Here is a 25,117-nt window from a genome sequence, read left to right as displayed (position 1 = left end):
GACTAAACACTTACCTCTCTTTCCAATCATCTTTAAACCTTCTGTTTTTGTCATCTACTTTTTCATTTAAAACAAACCATGTCTTCAGTTCCCTAATCAGACCAGAGAGAGAAAAATCTACTATCTAAGACACTACCATTTCTGACCTAATAACTAATTGCCCTGTAGCTAGTCTTTGGTTAGATGAGCTGAATTCAGCTAAATAATTTACATAAATGTAAGTGATTGGATAAGCTGATACAGAGGATCTGCTCCAGAAGCCGAGCTGATTCAGGTTTAGAGTACAAACACTCGTCTTTCATACATTTATAGCCTCTGCTACAGTATTGTTTGAGTAATCATTTCATTCTGCTGAAATACTTTGCTGGGTCTGTGTCAGGACTGCCAGTTGATGGCCCCTGCTATGTACTACACATTTAATTATTTATAATATTGTAATCCTTATGTATAAACAAATGGTTACAGGTGGACATTAAACAGTCCCTCCAGGATTTAGCGATTTTGCGATCGCAGAAATGAATGCAAAATCACGCAAATTCCACAATATTCAAAGGAGCTTGCAATTTGTCAAAAAATTACTGAAGATTTTCCACAGATCTGGGCCAAGATGTGTCATGTGACATCATCACAACATTCAGTCAAAGCCCACTTTGATTCATATACGTATATGAATATATATTCCCGCCTATTTTATATATATATATATATATATATATATATATATATATATATATATATATATATATATATATATATAAAATAATGTATATTGCAAGATGAGTGTCACTGCGAAAGAACATGCAAAAGTATTTTGTGCGATTGCAAAAAAACTCTGCAAATTGCATCGCAAATTCTGAAAAATGCCGCAGCAAATTCAAGCATTTTTGGCCTCAACAATCACAAAACAAACTCCTGTACAGACTGATTAACCTTTATATAGTAAATATATATATATATAAAAAAACTGAACATACCAAAGAATTTGTAGTAGCAATTTGTTATGATGTGTAATTAAGCAATATGACATAGATGGGTAACTATTTCTATGTCCCCAAATTTGAGACTCACATTCCAAAGATTATGAGTTCAAATCCCGGCACTGCCAAGCTGCCATATTTTAGGCCAATTAGCAAGCCTCTTAACCCCTACTGCTCCATAGGCATCATACCATGACTGACCCTGAACTCCAGGCTAGGATATGTAAAGAGAAGAATTTCATTGTACTGTGCATATGCATCTACATTCCCTGTGAGATAAACCAATGTGAGATCGCCTTTTTTCTACGCAAAGTGTTTGTGTGTGTGTGTGTGTGTGTGTGTGTGTGTGTGTGTGTGTGTGTGTGTGTGTGTGCGCGCGCATGCAAGAGATATCTGAGCTACCTGCAGTATGATCAGTGTGAGTAACACTGCAGTGTGTGTGTGTGCAAAATATCATTGTCAATCTAAAGGAAAGATAGAGGTTGAAGAGAACAGAAGGGTTTTAGTCAAAATATATCCATCTGGAAATATCTCACAAACACACACACACACACACACACTCACACTCACACACAAACGATGAGTGTGCATGTTGACTTGGAACTGTGGGAGTTTTAGTGGCACACAATAGGTTCTTTCTGCAGTAGTGCAACTGAACCACTGTGAAACTACTGAAATCAGTAATCCTCATTCCATGCTGCTCTCACACACACACACACACACACCCACACCTATACACCCTTGTAGCTGACAGAACTGCTGTTCTAAAATCAACACCTTCTGACCAATCAGTTTCATGAATTGAAAAACAGTGCTGTGTATATCCTTCTTATATTATATATATTATATATATATATATATATACACACACACATACACACACACATATACACACACTAAGTGTTTGGTACAGTGCTATTCTAATTAATGTCTACACAGATTTTTACAGATACATATAGAGAGATTTGACAAGTTGTTTATAATATAGTCTAGATTTTAAGAAGTCAGGTGATTTCTTGAGGCCCCCAAAGCCTCCTACATACAAACACAGCTTTGTAATACTCTACATTCCATCAAAGTCCACAGACGTGCACTATATGGCCAAATGTTTGTGGACACCTGACCTTCACACCCATATGAGATTATTTCTATGCATTTTGAACATAACCTCAACTGTTCTGGGGTTCCACTAGATTGTGGAGTGTGGCTGTGGGGATTTGTGCTCATTCAGCCACAAGAGCATTAGTGAGGGCAGGCACTGATGTCAAGTGAGGAATCATCCCAAAGGTGTTCAGTGGGGTTGAGGTCAGGGCTCTATGCATGCCACTCGAGTTCTTCCACTCCAACCTTGGCAAACCATGTCTCCACAGACCTTGCTTTGTCATGCTGGAACAGGTTTGGGCCACTTAGTTCCAGTAAAGAGGAATTCTTAATGCTACAGTATACCAAAATATCGTATACAATTGTGCACTTACAACTTTGTGGCAAAAGTTTGGGGAAGAACCACATATGGGTACGATGGTCAGGTGTCCATGGTCCCACACAGATACCCTAAAGATTTGCGATTCCCAAAAACAGTTTACACCCAAGTCTCACTCTTGTTTTAGTGAATAATCACACCTGGATACATTTGTACCCAAGAACTGCCGCTGTAATCATAAACACTACTGTGTATAAACATACTGTTTGCCTTTACTCTTCTACACCTTTATACTGTAATGATTTGCAAAATTCCAATAATCAATGTCGCCTAGAAAAGTTTCCCTTTGATACTGATTCCTCTCAAGGTTTCTTCCTCGTGTTATTTCATGGAGTTTTTCGTTGCCACTGTCACCTCCGGCTTGCTCATTAGGGATCTAGATCTCAAAGTTGCTTTATGACTGCTTTGTGAAGTGTACAAACAAAATCGAACTTCAATGGCAGGGAAAGAATGTAAGTGTAAATTTGAAGCCTGTCCACATGACAAATGATGTACACACTCGATTTTGAACGCTATCAATTAGTTTTTGTTGTTCTTCAGTATTATAATAGTAATTACACTTATGATTCGACTATGATTCGGGATAATATCATACAGATCGATGCATGGCAGTGTTTGAAAGATCAGTCTGACGTATTCAGCAGCAGCCGTCCTCATTGTGTCCAATATAGACTGCTGTCATAATCCCGCAGGAGAAGAAACCAGAGAATGCTGTCTACTGTCTAACCCTCTACTCCTCTCTGCATCCCTGCATTTCTGACTCTTTCCATCCCTTCCCCCCCTCCCTGTTATTTCCTTCTTTCTCATACTAAGAGCATCGGGTTTCAGCGCCAGGCTCCTGTTGTGGGTTATTGATTACCCGTAATCTCCTTCTCCACCCATCCTTCTCTCACTGCTGTCCTCTACACCCAAAACACAACACCAAACACGCGTGCCCAGATGTTAAAACAATATATGCGCCATTAAAAAAAATCAACCATCTTCTGATTTTGAAATTAGGAGCAAATTCTCCACCGTATGCTCCACATACATCCTTACAAATTGTAATGTTTGTAACTCAAAGCTGTTATTCATGCATTAGACCCTTCTCTGTCTGCAACCTGCATCCAAAAATACTCTGCACCCACAGCTACATGTTCTCTATACTTTAGATCCAAAAAAAACACCTCCTGGCCTGGGTTAGACTGCTCTTTTGTCTTACTGCAGAAAAAAAGCAACCTGGATGACCCAGCAGTCCTACTTCTCCTGCAGTCGCAAAAACGTATAGACTATAATAATGTTTAAGAATTCTATAAATAACCAGTATATGTGTAGCAACATTCAGCTTATTTACAGGAAAACTTCAATTTTGCTGTGCTTGTCTGTGAGGCTGGCAAGCATGCACATTAAAACTCAACCTGCAAACCTAACATGCTAGGATATGAAAAGAAAAAAGAATTTCACTGTGCTGTAATGTATATGTGACCAATAAAGACTCATTATTACTATAATAAAAACATTTAAGGGATGTATCGGTCTGCACAATATCCATCCAGTCATCAATTTTCTGTACCACTTATCCTATACAGGGTTGCGGGAAGCCTGGAGCCTATCCCAGGGAACTCGGGGCACAAGGCAGGGGACAACCTGGATGGGCTGCCAACCAATTGCAGGGCACAATCACACACACACTCACATACCCATTCACACACTATGGACAATTTAGAGATGCCAATCAGCCTACAGCGCATGTCTTTGGACTGGGGGAGAAAACCAGAGTACCCAGAGGAAAACCCCTGAAGCACGGGGAGAACATGCAAACTCCACGCACACAGGGTGGAGGCGGGAATCAAACCCCCAACTCCGGAGTTACGAGGAAAGCATGCTGGCCTTTTGTGATAATACACTGCCAGTCAAAACATTTGGACACACTAGACTAAATATATATTTACAGTCATTGCCTTACAGACGTTTTGATACAGGCTTAGGGTTAAAATTTGTTTCTAATCCATTATTCATCCATTAAATCATCATTTACATTCATTTGCCTATTCTAATATGTTATTCTTTCTATAGTTACCGCTTACAGAGGGATCTGTATGGTGAACGCCTCACATGACTGGATTTAAAGTGTGGAATTATTGATATGTTGACGTTTTCTGCGAGGAAACATTTATTTAGGATTTCTGGAAGGGATCTCCAGTGTCAATGCTTTGTAAGAATGTTACAAAGCACTCTTCATAATCTTACAAAGAGACTCTTTAGGACAGAGAACTTTCCGGTATCCTGCTAAAGCAAACAGGATGCACTTTTTTGTGTCTTATTAACTTCAGAGAGGAAAAAAGAAATGGTGGTGAGAGAACAGCTGTTTATAGCTGTTATAATGTAAGTAATTACAAATAAGCACTTTGTGGACATTCCACAACATTAAATGTAACTATAAATGGGTAAAAAAAAAAAGTATGATGTGATTTTCTTTAATTAATAAAAAATAAAATGTATTTGTAGCTGAACTGCTATGGTATAAGTGGAATAAAACACCTTGGAATGTGCTGGTATGGAAAAATAATAAACTTTAGGGTGATAACATTAACTCGCTTCATGGTGGCCTGCATCACACTAACCAGTCGCTGATTAATTTCCTGTACCAACAGGCCCTGATGTGTTTTATTCCCAGTCATATCACTGAATCCTTTTTGTGGATTCGCTGTTTTCTGGTTTAAAAAACAACGAAAATCAAAATGCTTTACCAAAGCACTCCAAATGCAAACGTATCACAGATGAAACATCCCTAAACACAGAAACATCCCTAAACACCAGGCCCGGATTAAGAATTCAGAGGCCCAAGGGCACAAGGTTTATGAATGTTATGACTATATTTATGAAAATTATTAAATAGATGCCACCTTATTGGGACAATAAAGCCCTCCCTACACTTACCCCTAACTGAGAAACACTTTATTATTTATTATTAATCGTTTATTATCAGTCGTTAGGCACATTATTTCCACTTTTCAAATGTTTTCTTCATTTTTATTGAAAATAAATGCCTTTCTGATCTGATATGTGATGGGAAATGGGAGAAGAGCGAGTTCGGCAAAAGGCGGATTCGAACGTGTCAAAAGCTACTTTCAGGTGCCACGCTCTCTACGGCCTACACCACTGCAGACGGTAAGTGGCATGCATTTTTTGAAATCTTGTGTGGCCCACCCAGACATTGCCCTCCGTTTTCAGCAATGTAAAAAAAAAATAATTTAAATAAAAAGAAAATAAACATTTTTTTCTTCCCCTCGCTTGGGCCCCAAGTGCACATGGGCCCGTGCCCATAATGCCCATTGGATAATCCAGCCCAGCTAAACACTGATGTATGCATTTATTGTTTGGCAGGGGGCCTGGCGGTTAAGGCTCTGGGTTACTGATCAGAAGGTTGGGGGTTCAAGCCCCAGCACTGTCACACTGCCACTGTTGGTCCCTTGAGCAAGGGCCCTTAACAATCTCTCAGTATCATGGCTGACCCTGTACTCTGACCCCAGCTTCCTGACATGTTAGGGTATGCGAAAAAAAGAATTTCGCTGTAATGTATATGTGATTATCATTATTCTCCCTGCGTCACATTCAAAATAGATGTATCTTATCTGTGCAGAGTTCATGCCGTTAGTCAAAAGTAGTAGCATGATGAGTGAAAGTGTGTAACTAACTTGTCACGTGTTAATTATAGCCAATAACTAATCACTAACGGTTAGTTATAAAACTGTTGTCACCATGCACTCATGTTATTTGCTTATCCAGACCTTTGTAAGCAAGGATTTTGAAGTAACTGGATTTTTACTACTTTTAGTTGTATTCTATCATCAGTGTAATACTTTGAACCAAATAGGTCTTCGGTGACTTCTCAATCCTACTATCATAAATCACCTCCTAAACTTTGAGTTTACTACACAGGTGATATTTAATCCTCAGCACACTCAGCTACACTTGCATTTCTAATGTTATGTCGTTACTTGTGATTTCTCCAACATCTTTCTAATTCCTTCTGAGCCACTGAGCTGCCATGGAGCACTGGGTGTGACACAGTGGCAGCATGTGGAGGGGGTCTTGGCAGTGCCAGTGTTTTGCGATAACACTGCAGAGGCTTTGTGTGAAGGTTTTAAAGCCATCTGATTTTTCAGCAGCTGCTTGGTCAGTCTGGCAGTGCCTGCTTTAGTGCCAGATGCACACAATGACGGCATGGTTAGTGCAGTGTGGAGAGGGAATGTGGAGTAGTGTGTGTAAGAGAGAGAGAGAGAGAGAGAGAGAGAGAGAGAGATTATTTAGAAAGAAACCTATTTGTGAAAGATTCTTTTTTTAAAGTGAGTAGAGTAACACTAATCGAAGTAGTAACTAAGTAATCGACCTAACGGCTGTGTTAATGCAGAACAGGCAGCTGGATTATACCAGCATAATTGTAATGATGACTTGCACAGGAGCATCACAAACTATTATTTATATATATATATATATATATATATATATATATATATATATATATATAAATAATAGTTTGTGATGCTCCTGTGCAAGTCATCATATATATATATACTTTAATAGGAACACCTATACACTTGCACATTCATTGCGTTGTGGGGGGGAAATGTGATTAACTTTTAACCATGGCATGGATGTTGGTGCCAAATGGGCTGGTTTGAGTATTTCAGAAACTGCTGATCTCCTGGGATTTTCACACACACACACATACACACACACACACACACACACCAGTCTCTAGAGTCTAGACTGTTTACACAAAATGGTGCGAAACATAAAAAAACACCTTGTTGATGAGAGAGATCAGAGGAGTATGACCAGACTGGTCTGAGCTGACAGGACGTCTGTAGTAACTCAAATAAGCACTCTTTACAACCGTGGTGAGCTGAAAAGCATCTCAGAATGCACAACACATCAAACCTTGAGGTGGAAAAGGACTAGGTGATTTTTTTTTTCTAATCTTCCACTGTCCAGTTTCAATTGGTCTGTGCCCATGATAGCCTCAGAGACTTGTTCTTGGCTGACAGGAGTTAAACCTGATGAGATCTTCTGCTGTTGGAGCTCATCCACCTCAAGGTTCAATGTTTTGTGCATGCTGGGATGCTTTTCTGCTCACCACGGTTGTAAAGAGTGATTATATGAGTTGCTATCTCCTTCCTGGATGCTCAAACCAATCTGGCCATTTTCCTCTGACCTCTGAACAAGGCGTTTCCACTCACAGAACTGTCACTCACTCGATGTTTTGTTTTCTGTACCATTCTGTGTAAACTCTAGAGACTGTTGTGTGTGGAAAATCCCAGGTGATCAGCAGTTTCTGAAATACTCAAACCAGCCCATCTGGCACCAACAACCATACCACGGTTAAACTCACAGAGATCACACCTTTTCCCCCATTCTGATATTTGATGTGAACATTAACTGAAGCTCTTGACTTGTATATGCATGATCTTATGCATTGTGCTGCTGCCACATATAAATTAGGCTTATGTCCATTTCTCTATGACATGTAACTATCCAACAACGTGATCAAAACCTGACATTCACTGTGTGAGGAAATTGCTTACTGAGGTTTTGGACATCTTATGGCAACTAGCTCCTTAGTTAGTCAAGCTAGTCAAGATTAAAAACATTTCCATGCCATTTTGAATAAATATATTTATGGTTTCTTAAGTTTTAGGTGTGAAAGAATTTTATAGGCAATAAAACTAGATTAAAGCCTAAACCTGTTTATTTATTTTTTACATATGATTCCTAGGTCATTCCCATAAATAGCTCGCAAATCTTTTTATGGAAATGTCAGTTGTATATTAAGATGGATACACTACTATAATAGAAATTAGATTTTTTTTTTTTTTTTTTTTTAAACTGTCTTCTCTGGTTTCTCATTTGTAACCTCCTGGTAAACCGCCCATCAATACTCAGTGTCTAAAACAATAGATATACAAGGGCTGATTTGCATTCTGTCTTCTCTCACTCTCAAACATGCGTTTTGACAGCGTACTTATAAATAAGTTGGCCAACCCCCAACGTATTTATAAAATATGATCATTTTTTTAAATTCAGAAATGGTCAAAATAAGAAATAATACAATTCAGAGTCATCTTGTTACATATTTCCATGAAATCAGCTGGAGTTGCTCAGTGGAGTGCAAGGAAAAATCTGATGTGTTAGAGTGTCTATGCGTGTGTTTACATACGAATTGTGCAATTCTTGTGGTTCGAAAGATGATCTTGCTTAAGTAAAGGAGAGGGAGTCTTTTACAACATTATTACAGTTCATAAAAGTTATGCTTCCTCTGAGATCATTTTGCTAGAGCAAGATAACCCTTAAGGACCCAGATTCCAGCAGAATAACAGTAACGGGGCTGACAAAACAAACTTGATAGTGGTTGAAAATAAATATCAGAATTAGTGTGCATATCTAAGTAAATATTGGTAACAGTTTATAAATTCAAACATTTTAGGAAGCATAAAGATTTTGGATAAATTGAAATTTCTGATGATAAAAATCTTGTCTAAACATTTTTTTTTCACTTCGTTCAAATGTATTTAATCCGCCAAAACATGTTTCCAACTTTGCAATACGGCAAATATAGTAAACAGCTATTGGAATCTCAATAAACAACAACTAGCATCCTACAAACAGCATGTCAATGTCATTACACACACACCTCAAATCACATGAAATCTCAAACAAACTTGGCAATGTAGTTTATGCACTGTATTATTGATAAAAGGAAATAAAAATTATCTTGCATAACCAGTACAAATTATAATGGTAGGGTTTTGGAACTTCGGATGGCCTTAGGGATTTGAGCTATTTCTAAAATTGTATATAAAGAAACGTGTTATTTGAGGCAAATGCATGATGAATTTGGCATGCACGTTGTGTTATGCTAACTGGTGGTCATAAGGATAAGGTTTCAAGGGGCAGATGTGGCTTAACGGTTAAGGTTCTAGTGATCATAAAGTTGTGAGATCAAATCCTGGGACTGTCTGAGAACCACTGTTTAGCCATTATTTCTTAACTACTTTGATTGTATCCCATCACAGTCCCCATCATCACAACCCCCCCCCCCCCCATGATGCCAAACGAATAAATAGATATTAAACTCTAGAGGTTTTGGTTGGTCGACTACATTTAAAGCAAGAAGAAAAGGCATGTACTCTCAGGAAACAAAAACTACCTTTCCTTGTCACTGATGGTTTGTACTTGGAAATTTGGATGTAGTGTAAATTCAAAATCTTTCTCGAAAACCTTATTAAAGATCCAAAAGTGCTTCTGAAGGTCAAATTATGTATTTAAATCATATTAAAGGTATACTCTATTCATATTACCATGTATTAGACATACACTATAAAATACAAAAGATGTCCCCTGAGGGTACCACCCTAGTGACAAGGAAAGCTACAGTTTAGTGTTTATTTTTCTTAGAGTGTGTAGTTTAAAATAGATTTTCCTCCAAGCCTTTCATTCAGGTCCAGTGACCTCTGACCCAGCCACATCTATTAGTCAATAAAGAATAGGGCTTGAGATCATATTGTTGGTTATACAGTATTGTTCTGTTTTGTCACACCGGGGCCGCGCATGCGCGCTCACCTCCTCGGCCTGCTTGCGCAGCGCCTTCTCTCGCTCGTACTGTGTGATAAGCTGCTCGTTGTCCTCCTTGAGCAGCTCGAGCTCCACCTCATGCTCCTGGTTCTCGGTGAGCACGGCGTCCAGGTTCTCCAACACGTTCACCACGAGCGGCATGAGCTCTTTCACCACCTCCTCGTCGTAGCTGCGAATGAGGCGCTCGAACTCGCGGTAGATGCTGTTGGCCAGGCCGGACACGCGCTCCGACATCACGGACACCGAGCCGTAGTCGTCCTGGTAGACGACCTCGTCCAGCGGCAGCTCCATCATCTTGGCGATGTTACTGTTGTTTGTTTGTTTGTTTGTTTTTAACGCAGGGGACGCAAGTAAATAAATAAATAAATAACCGATTCACAAATAATGCGAGTGGGATTATTTTTACATCCAGACGCGAGGAGGAGGAAGGGGGGCGGGGGGGTTAATTTACAGGGGCGTCATCAGGTGCACGCGCTGCCACATCAATACTCCATGGTGATGATGATGATGTGAAAATGCATCAGGATGCGCCGCAGTGTCACGATGAGATCTCGGCCGCGCGGATTGTTTGTTTAGTCCGTATGCCGCTACGTCAGAGGAGGCCCCTCAGCTGGCGAGATTAAAACCTCACCCCTACGCCTCGGTGTAAACCCTCATCACCGGAAAGATCTGGCTTCGGTTCGGTGTGTCCCATCCCAGCGCGCGGGCGGAATCCGTCACATCACGCGCACAAACATCCGCGACGCTGCACCTGCCTCTCCGCGGCCATTACTGCGCCGAGAGAGAGAGAGAGAGAGAAAAAAAAACAAATAAGGAGCTAAATAAATAAATAAAACGTAAACAAATCGTTTACATATACATACAGGCGGATGTCAGCTGCCCGCGGTTCGATGCCCGGTTGTAGTGTCTATAAAGCATAGCGGCACATTCGGGGGTTTTTGGCATGCACGGTCGGTGCGGTGTTTGTTAACGTGGGGCGGTGACGCTGCTTCCCATTCGTTCTCTCCCGGTACTGGGAGAGTCGCGTGCAAGCTGCGCGGAGGAGGGCGCGTCAAATGGGGTGACGTCACGGCGCGGGTGGTGCCACCGCGTCTGCGTGGAGCTCGTGCGGCGGTGAGATTATGGGCACTATGGAAGCCCAAGAAAATAAAAGGAAAAACCATAAAGCATAACATTTGTATAACATTGTTTTTGGCAGCAGCAGTTTGTCGATTTGTTTTTTTTTTTCAAACTTATTTTCTTAAAAATGTTCACCTATTTGACCGCTCAAAATCTGAAAAATTCCGACTCATTCTCTCTAAACGTCAATACTAGCTACTGCTGCCAAAAATAAAGAAAATATATTGTTATTTCTAACTGCACTGGAGGTAAAGCTTACTGATTTTGCTGTATTAAATGTGTATATCGGGTCCATGTGATTGAACTGGGTTACAATTTGTTTTCATGCATTTGATCACGTATCAAATTGAACCCTGCCTGCTCAGCCAGGCTCAGGATCGAACCCTGGTACCACTGCACTGTCATGCCATACATGCTTCAATCAGTTTAATTTCATATTTAGTGGTTAGCATGTTTGCCTCGCACCGCCAGAGTTCTGGGTTCGAATCATACCTCTGTCCTGTGTATGTATAGTGCTGTGAAAAATTTCCTGATTTCTTGTTTTTGTGTGTATCTCATACTAAATTGTTTCAGAAATTAAACAAAGGCAGTCTGAGTAAACACAAAATACAGTTTTTAAATGACAATGTTGTTTATTTAAGTAAAAAAAGTTATCCAATACCAACTAGACCTGTGTGAAAATGTATTTGCTCCTGTATAGTTACTAATTCCCCAAATCTATGAAACTGCATTCATAATGGGGTTCAGCTGGACTAGACACAGCCTGATTACTGCAAACCCTGTTCAATCAAATCAACACTTACATAGAACTTTATCAACAGCGTGAAGTTGGTAAAAAGGTCTTATGCGGTACCACACTATGCCAAAGGTGAAAGAAATTCCAGAAATTATTAGGAAAAAGGTGATTGAAATACATCAGTCTGGGAAATGTTACAAAGCTATTTCAAAGGCTCTGGGACTCCAAAGAACCACAGTGAGAGTCATCATCTCCAAATGGAAAAACTCGGCACAGTAGTGGTGTACCTTCTAAAATTCCTCCAAGAGCACAGCAATGACTCATCCAGGAAGTCTCAAAAGAGCGCAAACAGGTGGCGCAAACAGATTTTAAGTATGAGGGGACAGTTAGTTTTTTACATGGGTGATAGGTGTTGGATAACTTTTTTTTTTTTCCTCAATAAAATAAATAAATAAAAACTGTATTGTGTGTTTACTCAGGTTGTCTTTGTTTACGTTGTATTTTGTTTGAAGATCTAAACCTATTTAGTATGAGATGTACACAAAAACAAAAGAAATCATTACAGAGGACCTTTTCACAGCGCTGTAATATGTTCTTTTAAATTTGACTGACCACATATTTCCTTTTTTCAGTGTAGCTGAAATAGGTTTCCATACATTACAGTGATGGCTCAGGGAATAATTTTAAACAGTTGCATGAATATGACATATTGGGATGTGAATGGCGTGTGATTATGATGCCAAACCTCCTTTTTAAGTAATGAATAATGCATAATGAATAATTGTTTGCTTGTATGCTGTTTTCGTGTTATAATGAGTTATGATGTCATGATTAATGACTTATTGAATGTAGGATAATACAAGAAAATAACATGACAAAAGATGTGGAGGGAATTTAGAATAAACTAATGCATTATTTTGGCCTCCAGTTTTTATTCCGGTAAATTCTAATCAATCCAGCAGCATGAATTCATATATAGTCAAATCTAGAATTATTCATCCCCTTGAGCATATTAAGCACCCTATTAAGCACCATGGCTTAGTGGTTATCATGTTTGCCTCGCACCTCCAGGGTTGGGTCTTCGACTCCTGTCTCTACCCTGTGTGCAGAGTTCTCCCCGTGCTTTGGGGGTTTCCTCTGGGTACTCTGGTTTCCTCCCCCAGTCCACAGTCATGCGTTGTACACCGATTGGCATCTCTAAATTGTCCGTAGTGTGTGAACGGGCTTGTGAGTGTGTGCGATTGTGCTCTGCGATGGTTTCCAGGCTCCCCTCGACCCTGTGTTGGATAAGCGGTACAGACAATGAATGGATCTCTTGGAACGCCTCTTGTCCAATCAGATTAATCCAGGATAGTTAATAAATTATCCCCAAAAAGTGTTTTGAAAGTCAAAGATTCTGTCAAGATGATCAATGATAAATGAGTGAAATATTGCGTTTACAAACAAGTAGAACTTGTTACCAGTGGCATCAACGGGGATACATTCGCCACCAAAAAATCTAGTCCTTCTTGTTACTAATTTGTATGTCTGAAATACCCAAATATTTCAGATATTTGACCTTGCTGTGACCCTGACCCAGTTTGGATCAATTCCAAAATCCAGTAAGTTTTTTCACTGGTACGAATGATAATTCCATGTTAACCCTACAAATATTCATCCTTTCCTTTCCTTTTTAACACCATGCCAGCTTCTATGGCTATATTCATGGTGAGAGCCAGTTTAGTTTTTCAAAAGTAAAACTAAAAAAGGTGTTTAAGATGAATTTTTCCTAAAAACCTTAAAACTAAGTTTGGATTTACTTGGCTAAAAACCTTTTCAAAAGTGTCAACAGAATAATACAGGTTCGTCAAGTGTGTAGAAGGTTGTGACAGGATGGGCACTTTGGTGAATTTTCTCCAGAGAGTAAAAACTGGTGTTTGAGCCTTGCGTGTCCTATCCAACATCGAGTGTAAGTGACTTGATCCCAGCAATTATTAAAAAGGAATATGTGTCTTGTCCAAACAACAGGATTTATTTCCCGTAATTTGTTGTTTAAACATGGATCCCTTTCTGACTGCCATTTGTTTTTAGTGTATACGTTTAATGTTGGTTTTAGGTCTGTGAACAGAATAGAGCATTTTACTGGTTCTGAGAATAATGCTTCTTTGGCCAGGTACCTAGCAGAACATAATACTAAAATTCAGTTGGTTTAAAATCTTCACGATTGTTGCGTTATAGGTTTTTATAGATTCCAACACTTCCAGACATGATTTGGAATCAGTCATCATTAAAATGGATTTCTGTGGAAGAATCTTAATGAACTTCAGTGCTAGTAATAAAGCATTTGTCTCTGCAGTAAAAACTGAACCTTGGTCAGGGATGCATATGCCTTGACACAGTTGACTTGTTGCAAAGGCTGCTGCCACTTGATTTCCAGATTTGGATCCATCGGTGTATATTGGGATATGTTGTGGGAACACTGCTATTATATCCAGGAACTGTTGGTAATACTCATTCGGATGAGTTTTTGATTTTTGGTTTCTTGTTAATTCCAGATGAATTTGGGTCTTTTTCAGATCCCATGAGGGGATTTCGCAAAAAACGTGACTGCTCCATAATGTTTAAATCCACTTTCAGATTCTTCAGATGGGTTTTTATACGTAGTCCGAATGGGACTTGGTTTTCTTTCATATAGTATTGGATGTTGAGTTGTTTTATTTATTTATTTATTTATTTATTTGTTTTCCGTTTGGTTGCATAGTGTAGGGCCAGATTTAGGTGTCTGATTTCCAAGGAAGGTTTGTTGGCTTCCACATATAAACTTTGAATTGGTGATGTTCTGTCTGCTCCCCATTTGGTTTTGGATCAAACGTTTAAAATGTTCATAGCTTTACAACATTTCTTTTTTTCAATAATTTAATATGAGGGATAAAAGACAGCTTACTATCGAAGTTAATACAGAGGAACCTGTTCTCTTTAACAACTTTGATGGGGATAAAACATCAAGACCACTGTCAAAAATTTGTATCGCAAGTAGCCAGAAAATGGGCTTCGAGTTTCTGAGTATGAACATGCATCATTTGTGTATGACAAACAGGGAAGTTATTGAAGAAAAACTATTTCAGACATTTGACCTTGCTTGGATCAAATCCAAAATCTAACCAGTTTGAAGATCTGCTGGTTATGAAGATAATTCCATATAAATCCTACAAACCTTCAAGCACTTGTTCTTGTGGTGGCAGAGGCATAAAAATTGAAGAAACTAAAACTGAAAACTAATCGTGTGTACACGGGGAACTCATGCTTGCTCACTCTGACTGACTGGTTAAAGGTTTATAGCTTTTCAGAGAACCTCAAATGGTTTCCTCATAAGGGATAAAATGGAGCACCATTGAGAGTTCTCAGTGGTTTAGACATAAGAGAAAATGCAGAGAAGAGGAAGATGACAAGAATTCATAACCAAACCAAACCAAACAATTGTATGAATCATCAAAATAGATGTTTATTGTAACACAGTTTTCTGTGACATTGCCGTTCAAACACACAGGCACTTGGGGCAGTGCTTCCATCAGCATGTGAGAAACACACTTTCACACAAACGTGTGCCACCATCTGCATCCCTGCTGCAGTTTTCATTTAAACCAGCAGCTGGTGGTGTAGGAAGGAAAAACAGATTCAAGTGTGAAAACATAACACACTGGTATTTGGTACAAATGACAAATCAGAACATCCGGCTATTCAGAGCACTTTCTTGAAAGAGAATATTTCTGATGTTCCAAATATCTTTAGATTTTGTTTGTATTTAACAAAAATGCAAATTTATTTTTGATAAAGAATCCATGCTGAGTATGAGCATACTCTGAAGTCAGCCTTTTGTGCCACTGTACATGTGTATGCGTTACAATCAAATCATCTGTGTGGGCATTTTTTGGTTTGAACTAGTTATTGGAGTACAATCATTTTGGTAGTGTTGGGCTGCATCTCCTCAAACAGTGCGTGTTCCTAAGCCCATGGTGTAACAGAAGGGATGATGTTAACAGATCCTACATCCCTATACTGTTTGAGAACCCAATGGCATTGCAATCTCCAATGAAAAGGAGGGAAACGAAGAAGTCATCATGGAGCTGATTACATTGGAGTTTCAGAGCTACGCTAGAACAAAACTTCAGTCCTCAGGACTTATTGCTGGTTTTGTGTTTTCTACGCTCTAACACACCGGGCTGAGCAGCATGCAGCGAAGCTTGAGCACTGGGACGGGGATTGTGAACCGCTGCATGAGAACTCACTCGGACTGGGATACATACATACATGCGCCATTACTAAGACAATGGTTCCAGTTTACCGTTGCGCGCACACACGCATTACATTTCCATCATCAGACTTGTATTCTATACAATATCAAATTCAGAGAGCACATTCACATAAAACAATCAACCTCCAAGTGTGATTGATGAACCATTTGATTGATTGAGCGCAACCGTTACTCAAACCGTCAGTTAGCAGGGAAGAGGGTTGTTTAAGGAATGAATTAGAAAGTGCAAGAGGGAAAACTAATAGGAATATGGAGGGGGGAAAAAAAACAAAGAAAATAACAGACCATGAAGAACGTAAATGATTAAAAAAAACTAAAGTAGCAGTGTTAATAAGACAGAACAGAGTGAGATTGAGAGAGAGAGGAAAAAACAAAAAACACAGCACTGGTCAGTAGAAGACCACGCTGGATTTTCCACCAGGCGGGTTGAGCACTCTGTTGTGTGAGCGTGGCCGAGGTCCGAGGCGCGGCTCGTGGTCCTTCTCCGATGGTTGTTTGGAGGACGGCTCAGCATCCTGACTGGCTACGGGTTCAGGAGGGGGAGCTTCTTTTTGGGGGGTCGCCTGAGGAGTGACTACAACCTCCTTCTTCACTTCCACTGGCTCCTTTGGCTGAGGTGCTGAGACAGAAATAAAAACTAAAACTAAAACCATGCTTTTCTTGTACTTTATGTGAATAGACTAAACCTCTGAATTAAGGAAATATTCTCCAAACTCTGTCTACTGTACTGCAGCTGTAGCTCACACGCGTGTGTTCATGCGCTGAGAACAGAAAAGCCGTCTAGGCCGCTTTTACAGGAAACGGGCTGGCCAGGACATGTTTTTGTGCTGATTTATCTAGATTAGACTTAGTAAGACTAAATAAAGATTGTTTTAACTCTGGAGCTGAGGAATTTGTTTGAAGAGGCATAAAATCAAGAAGAGCTGCTAGTGTGACTTGACTGAATGTAGTGGGATGCCAAATTGTTATATTTAACCATATTTCAATTTCAGATCATAAATCTCCTCGTATTCAGTTCACACTTCATGATATAAGCCCAGATCTCCAAGTCTAAAACTAATTTTGTGGCTCAGCGACTACTCGCTGTACACTCATGTGACACGATTTTCTCAGTCTGTGAGCGGTAGCAGAGACGCTTGATATTTTCAAGCACGTTTGATTTTCTCGGTGATGAATCCCTAGTGCGAACCCCTCTGTGACGAGTTGAAAGAACACTGATGAGAAACGGCCAATGAGAGAAAATCAAATTCACGCTCCCAAACACTGCAGCTCCGTGAAACCAGTTTATCATCCAGATATTTGTGTGGGAGGGCGAGGGCAAAATGTAATCATGCACAAGAATGCTGCTTCTATTTAAAAAATCCTTTGACATGTCGAGCCCAAATTGGTTTTAAGAACACCAAAATTAGAAATTAACGTTATTCCTGCCGATGCACAGTATAAAAAAAGAGCTAACTTTCTGCACTGTACTGTCGGTTCTGTTTGCAGAACAGACGATTCTCGATGTCTGTCAGTCTGTACAGGATTTCACAGAGTTTTATTTTAATGATCGTTGTGAATGCTTGATTTTGCTGCGGCTTTTTTCAAAATGTGCGATGTAATGGGAAGTTTTTTTGTGGAAAAATACTCAAGTTGGCGCAAAACTACTCGACTGTGCAAAATTGTTTTGCACGCTCTTTCACAGTGATGTTTGTCGGTAAATGAGACCGTTTAGCTGTACTCGTGTTCGACGCACGTGAATCGAAGAGGGCTTTGGCCGAAATCTGCGTCGACTTAGAAAAATTGCTAGTCCCTCTGAACATTGCAGAGTTTGCTTGATTTTGCGATCACAAAATCCTGGATGGACTGGCATGTGTATCCCCAAACAATATTTCCTCCACATTTTCTCTTAGCTCTTGTTTCCAAAATATTGACACATGATCTTGCAACTATCGCAATAAAATGGGATTTAGGGATCAGACATGATTTGACAGGGATCTCTTCATGTGAACAATTGTGCAGTTTGAGACTCATCTGTAATGCGCACACCCCTACAACACCAAACAAATGATCACAAGCGATTCAAGTCATGTCGTGTGAAAGGGTTAGCAACCGAGATTCTCAAATGTTGTGTAGTGCGTACTCGGCTTAACGAGACTAACATTTTCTATTGCACTTTGTTCTCCATGTTGGTTTTTTCACATTTTAAACATTTATTAACTGGATTCAACACCTGCCATTTTACTTTCATTGTGAAGGATTTGTGTTACCAGACGTTTGTTCTTTACAGAGAATTGCAGAAACACTACTCATGCTGTAGATAGAGATTAGACTGGGGGAAAAAAAAAAAAAAAAAAAAAAAACACACTGGTGTATTTGTTTAAGAAAACTTATAAATGACAAATGGAAAAAAAAGGGTTTGAGGTTTTTAATTCTGTACATCTGTGGTGATTCCTTACCTGGTGCTGCAACTGTAACAGCTGAACCCAAACTTATGTTGTCCTGTAAAAAGTTAAGAAGAACTCATCAGTAAGAGCAAAAGCCATTTAATTTCCTTCTGTTCTACGGGTTTTTAAATGATGTTACAAAAACATAATGGCCCTCATCCAGCAATGATGCATAAAAACAAACACACTGGACGGCACGAGACAAATATGCTTTGGATTCAAGGGTTGATTTGAGCTCAAAGGAGGAATCGGCATCATCAAGCCCTCATCTACTTACCCCTTATTTACATACATCATTTTTATAAAAAAAAGACATGCCCCAATTTACCTTCAAAACATTCACTTTACATGGAAACGCTCCAATATACAGTTCTGCTTGAAAGTTTGTGAATAGAATTTTCTATATATACCTGCATAAATATAACCTAAAACACAACAAGTCATAAAAGCAGATAAAGAGAACCCAATTAAACAAATGAGCCAAAAATATTATACTTAGTCATTTATTTATTGAGGAAAATGATCTAATATTACATATCTGTGAGTGGCAAAAGTATGTGAACCTCTAGGATTAATGGGATGGCAATCGGGTGTGTGAGAACACCCCGTTTTATTTAAAGAAGAGAAATCTATCAAAGTCTGATCTTGTTTGTGGAAGCGCATCATGGCATGAACAAAGATTTTTGAGGAAAAAGTTGAGTTGTTGATGCTCATCAGGCCGGAAAAGGTTACAAAACCATCTCTAAAGAGAGTTTGGACTCCACAAATCCACAATCAGAGGAAATTTAAGACCGCTGTTACCCTTCCTAGGAGTGATCGACCAACAAAGATCACTCCAAGAGCAAGTTGTGTAGTAGTCCGCGAGGTCACAGGAACCCAGGGTAACTTCTAAGCAACTAAAGGCCTCTCTCACATTGGCTAATTTTAATGTTCACGAGTCTACCATCAGGAGAACATTGAACAGCAATGGTGTTCGTAGCAGGGTTGTAAGGAGAAAGTCACTGCTCTCCAAACAGAACATTGCTGCCCTTCTGCAGTTTGCTAAAGATCACGTGGACAAGCCAGAAGGCTATTGGAGAAATGTTTTGTGGATGGATGAGACCAAAATTTTATTTATTTTTTGTTTAAATGAGAAGGGTTATGTTTAGAGAAAAGAAAACACGAGGGGCTCACACCAGATACTGAAAGCAAAGGTTCACATACTTTTGCCACTCACAGATGTGTAATGTTAGATCATTCGTCAATAAATAAATGACCAAGTAGAATATTTGTTTAATTGGGTTCTCTTTATCTACTTTTAGGACTTTAGTGTGAGAATCTAATGATATTTTAGGTCATATTTATGCATTTAAACGGTTAACAAGCTTTCAAGCACCATTGTATGCAGGGGTTGAGACAGTTAGCCAATAAGAGGAAAGCATTCAGGAGACTACAGTTATCATGATTGCAGGAAAGTAGAAAGCTGAGAGGTGATTTTTTTTTTGAGGTTCCTGCAAATACAAAATACAGTTATTGAACTGCTGGAATGGACTGGTTTCTCATTCCAGGGTGTATTCCCACTTCACGCCCAGCATTCCTGGGACCGACTCTGGATACAGTGCGACTCTGACCAGGATGAATCAGTTACTGAAGACCAATGAATGACTTATGGAGGTGAGCTACAGATAGAAACCTGAACTGTTTCCAACATGACCTGCGGGTAGTTCTGTGAGCTCTGTTTATAGTTATTTATATTATTGATGTTTGATTATTTAAGTGCAAATGAAACAGTTTTATATGGTGAATAAAATGCTGTGCTCAGTTACATGCACTTTGACCAGATAAACGTTTGATTCTACAGACATGCCAAACGTCTGATGAATAGGTTTTGATGAATAACATCCACTGTATCCATTTTAAATATTAACACACCTTTGGTTTGTTGGGATGACTTTTAACCGTAGGCAGGTTTGAGTCCTGCCCTCCGAAGATGTTGTTAGCTGCTCCACTCGGAGGCAAGGGCTGACGTCTCGGGGAAGAAGCCTGGGGCTCGGCGAAAATCCCACTGCTCTTTCCACCTTTGAGACGGAGAGAACTTAGACTTTCATTTAAACAGTCCTAGAGTATATTCATACAGCAAGCATATAAAAACACTACAATCACTACTTAGACATTTACATATCAATTTATTGTATTATAATGCACTCCAATACATAACACTCAATCATACTGGATCTGCTGTTTACTATAAATAATTAACACTAACTACAGAACTTGCTGTGTTTATACTGGAATGTGAAACCGAGTGGAAAAAAAAAGTGAAACCTGCCATTGTTTCCTGAGTAGAATGAAAAACAGCAGAGGTCTGCTTAATTTTATTACAATTTATGAGATGTGGGTTTATCCTGCAACAAGCCATGTATCCAAAGCACAAGACTATAAGTCAACAAAATAATTATAAATAGAACTAATAGTGGAAGTCAGAGTCATTTCATGACCTTCTCTGTCTCCAGCTGAAGTTGCCAGACTACGACATTCGGCACGTTTAAAAATGATCAGGAAGAAGTGTGTGTATACTACCGGTCAAACGTTTAGACACACTCATCCTTTATTTTTATTATTCCCCACACCCCACCCCCACCACATTTTAGAATAATAATAAAATCATAAACTCTGGAGTAACACAAATGGAATTATGGGAATTATGTTGTGATAAAAAAAATGCAAAGTAAATAATTTTTTAATTTTTTTTTTTAATATATTCAAAGTATTCAAAAGCCCTTTCTGCATAGAATTTCCAGAAATGTATTCTTGGTATTTTCTCAAATGATTTCTTGAGGAATTTCCCTGAGACGCTTTTTAAACAGTATTAAAGGAGTTCCCACCTACGCTGTATCACATTCAGAAAAGAAAGTACACTCTCATTTTTCAAACTTTTTTCCATCATTATCTTAATTTAAACATGTCAAGGAATCTGTGAAACTCAACACACTAAGCCTGCGTCCCAATTCGCCTACTATCCGTACTAAATAACATCCGAGATTAGATTTAGTGCATCCCAAATCGTAGTGTGTTGAAATGCGTATCCCAAAGATACCCGGATGGTCTACTCTTTCTGGTAGATTTTCAAAGTGTGGATCCGACACATTTTAGAGCGGTGTAAATGAAATGTAGGAAAATAACAAGGGAATAGTAAATTAAATAATATAGTATAAATTATACGAGGAATAATGAATGAAGAAAAGCTGAAATGCGATGAGGAGTGTGTTTGCGGTAACGGTGTGCGCAACTAGACAACGACGTTCTCTTCCGTTACATGACGTGTTTATGTCCCAGTACTTACATACTCTTAATACACACTCAAAAGGATGTACTTTTTCTTCACAAAAAGTGTACACACTTAATACACAGTATAAATATGCAAATTGGGACGAAGGCTAATTGTCTAATTGGTATGAAGAAAGAGTTGTAAAACTACACACACGTCTCTCAATATTAAAATAGGTCATAGCGCTATATTCTTACAAAGTTCCTGTACTTAAACAAAAACTTTATGATTAGTTTGTAAAACTAATCATATTACAGTGCTTCTATCCAACAACTAAATCACACACATGAGCTGTTTGAGTGTCAGAGAGACGTCTGAATTCCATGCCTCATCCCTAAGGGTGCATACATGCTAACATCAGCATAGACTCTTCTAGAACATTCCCCAGGCTGACAGCCAATCAGAGAAGAGAGGCCTAAGTGCTTACAAGAGAACCACTTGAAGCGAAAAACTAAACCGTTGCACAGTTCGTGTTTGTTATCAGTCAGGTCACATGGTTGATCTAAAGAACTCTTGAAACTTCAGATCAATAGTATTGGGAAATTTATGCAATGGTGAGCCATAAAAGAAATGCCTCATAGTTTCCTCATACAACCCTTGACCCAAATTGACAAGATCACTGGGACTGGGAATAACAAGCTTGGCTGTGACCTCCAGGGATTAAAGCAGTGACTCAAACCTGCTGCTTGTTGAGAAGGACAGACCGGAGAGTGAGAAAGGAAAGTTACACACACACACACACACACACACACACACACAGCCATACACACACACATACACACACACACAGCCTGATTACAGTGTGGTGAGGATTTTACACCAGTGACTCAAAAAAGCAGGGAAAGAGAGCGCGTTTGTACACCATACGTTTATACCTGGAGGGTTGGAGCGTTTGGGGCCGCCTTGAGACTCCTCTGGAGGGCTGAAAATCGTGGAGGCCATCTTGTTTGGCCGTCTCGAAGCACCACCATCGTCCTCATAGCCACCGAATATGTTGCTGCTGCCTCCACCGGGAGGTCGCAAAACCCTGTGAACACACACCGGTGCTATTATTCAATTAATATGATATATACAAAACCTCCAACAAAACCAGTCCATCACCCAGTATACACACATGGGCCCTGGAACATTTATTAAAAAGGTTGCGCTGTTATAGGAACATAATCCACGACAGAATGGAGTGAGGTGGCCAATACTGAAGTTAATTATTTTCCACCAAAAGCACATCCTGAAGAGTTTTATTCCTCTTAAACAAGAATTCTCTTAACAATTTGTCTGCCATTACAATTTTTCATTTATCAGTAAACACATACTTTTTATCCACTTACAGTTACGTTAAACGTAGTGGATTGCCCATGAGACAAACAATCCTTCTCTTAACAACCTGTCTTTGCAGTGTATAAGACAAGCTTGTTATGTTACTAAGAAACCGGAAAACACAAAGTCATCGCTACTGAACACTCTCCCATAGCTCCCCTGACAACATAGATGCCCAAACAGTAAATAAACATCTCCTTATAGAAAGCATCTATATTCAAATCAACAATTATACATCTGTTGTTAAATTAGTTTATTAGATTATGTGGATTGCTACAGAAACATATTAGAACATTGCATTAATATAATCCTGCGCTTTACTTTAAAGCAGGCAGAACTAATCAACACATTTCGACCAATCAGAATCGAGAATTCAACAACGTCGCGTTATAATTGTTTAAATAACGTTTCATGATATATTTGCATATTTAAACGCCCCCTTGCGTTCAAAACGCGTCACTGCAGCTTTGAGAAAAGCGGTAAAGAAGGGCAGTAGTGCGAGACAAAAAAAAGAAAAGTTGCACATGTCAACAAATTGTTTCTGACCTCTTGTCAATAGGATTTATTTTAGAGTTCGTACACAACGCTCACTCTGCCTCAATTTTAGATCAATCAGTGCTCTTGTTTGTATTGAACACTGATCAGCACGTGTGTGTCGCACAAAAATCAATATACAGCATAGCAACAAAACAAGTAACCTATACATTACAAAATCTTAGATTTGACCACTGTAAAGCGTCCGTTTATGTATTTGTTGAACTATTTTGTGTATTTAAGCTGTATGTATATCTATATATAATTGTCTTGGTGGTAATAAATTAAAAGAGACAGTTAGTTGGGTGCTAATTATAAAGAAAGCGGATTGTACCACTTCCCTTTAAGCAGCACAATCGCTAAATCTTTACTAAATCGTCTTGATACAAGTATAAATTGTTATTAATCAGACGTTTTAAATGCTGCCTTTACATTTCAGCTATCTTTGAGCTTTTCTTACGTGCTAAGTCATTATATTACTTGGCGGACAGAAAGCTAAACCAAAGTTAGCTAGCTTAACTAGCCAAGTTCCTGTTCGGGATTTATCACCGATAAGCTAAGCTAGTTCAGCTAACGCACTCAGAATTAACCACAAGGAGAGCTGATTATACCTCGAACTCGGTTTTGCACCGTCCTCAAGGCCCTGGAAAGTGTTTGTCGAAGTCATTGTCGCGTATTTCTTCCTGCAAGAACAGCTCAAAGTCTCTCCACTAATCCGCTATGCGGAACCCGGCGGTATAGTAGTGCAGCGCTCACAAGTTAGCCACACAAAAAGCGTTAGAAAGCTGCTGGCCACGCCCAGGAGGACGGGACACGTGTTTTGAAGTCAAAATAGAGTTCCAGAACTGTTCTGGTTTTTAATTGGTTCCCGTGCTAATCAATCACAGCTAAGCCGTATCCTATTGGTTAAGATGATTTGTACGTCAAACCAGATTTGGTTGCTGATTGAATGAACGGTTTCTTCCGCCCTACTTCACCAGTACGGTACTGCAAAAGTGAAAGACGGTGTATAAAATTAAAAAAAATAATAAATAAATAATATATATATATATATATATATATATATATATATATATATATATATATTAAAAAAAGCACTACTAACATTATATATATATTTATCATATTTTTTACTGGAATAAAGTTGGTTTGACGTTCGATATTCGCAGAAATGCGGAAATTAAGGGACCGTCTCTAAAGTTACATACGACATTGTTAAGCACGTTTCTAACTTCAATAGCATTTGAAGGGAATGACTTACAGTCATATAACCAACTGTGAAGTATTCATCTAGGTGTCAGCTATAATGCACACCT

At 39.1% G+C, this 25,117-nt stretch overlaps 2 protein-coding genes across 2 annotated transcripts in view; both read right to left on the bottom strand.

Annotated features, from left to right (window-relative positions):
• Positions 1-11,318, bottom strand: part of mapk8ip3 (mitogen-activated protein kinase 8 interacting protein 3) — a 53,351-nt gene extending 42,033 nt beyond the window's left edge. Inside the window, exons 1-2 of the mRNA XM_053614875.1 lie at positions 10,935-11,318; positions 10,060-10,842 (exon numbers count right to left, since the gene is read on the bottom strand). Of these exons, the coding sequence (XP_053470850.1) occupies positions 10,060-10,365 (306 nt within the window). The 5' untranslated portion in view covers positions 10,366-10,842; positions 10,935-11,318. The remainder of the gene's footprint in view (positions 1-10,059; positions 10,843-10,934) is intronic.
• Positions 11,319-16,157: 4,839 nt separating this feature from the next.
• Positions 16,158-24,613, bottom strand: jpt2 (Jupiter microtubule associated homolog 2). Its single transcript, XM_053614864.1, has 5 exons — positions 24,413-24,613; positions 22,826-22,977; positions 20,555-20,700; positions 18,656-18,698; positions 16,158-16,836 (listed from the first exon to the last, which is right to left on the bottom strand). Exons 1-5 carry the CDS (start codon positions 24,466-24,468, stop codon positions 16,607-16,609), a joined length of 627 nt encoding a protein of 208 aa, XP_053470839.1. The 5' UTR covers positions 24,469-24,613; the 3' UTR covers positions 16,158-16,606.
• Positions 24,614-25,117: the final 504 nt, after the last annotated feature.

The sequence above is a fragment of the Ictalurus furcatus genome, chromosome 2 (genome assembly GCF_023375685.1).
Source record: "Ictalurus furcatus strain D&B chromosome 2, Billie_1.0, whole genome shotgun sequence".
Lineage (NCBI taxonomy): Eukaryota > Metazoa > Chordata > Actinopteri > Siluriformes > Ictaluridae > Ictalurus > Ictalurus furcatus.
The sequence above is the reverse complement of the archived record's forward strand: the minus strand, read 5'-3'. Positions and strand labels throughout refer to the sequence as shown.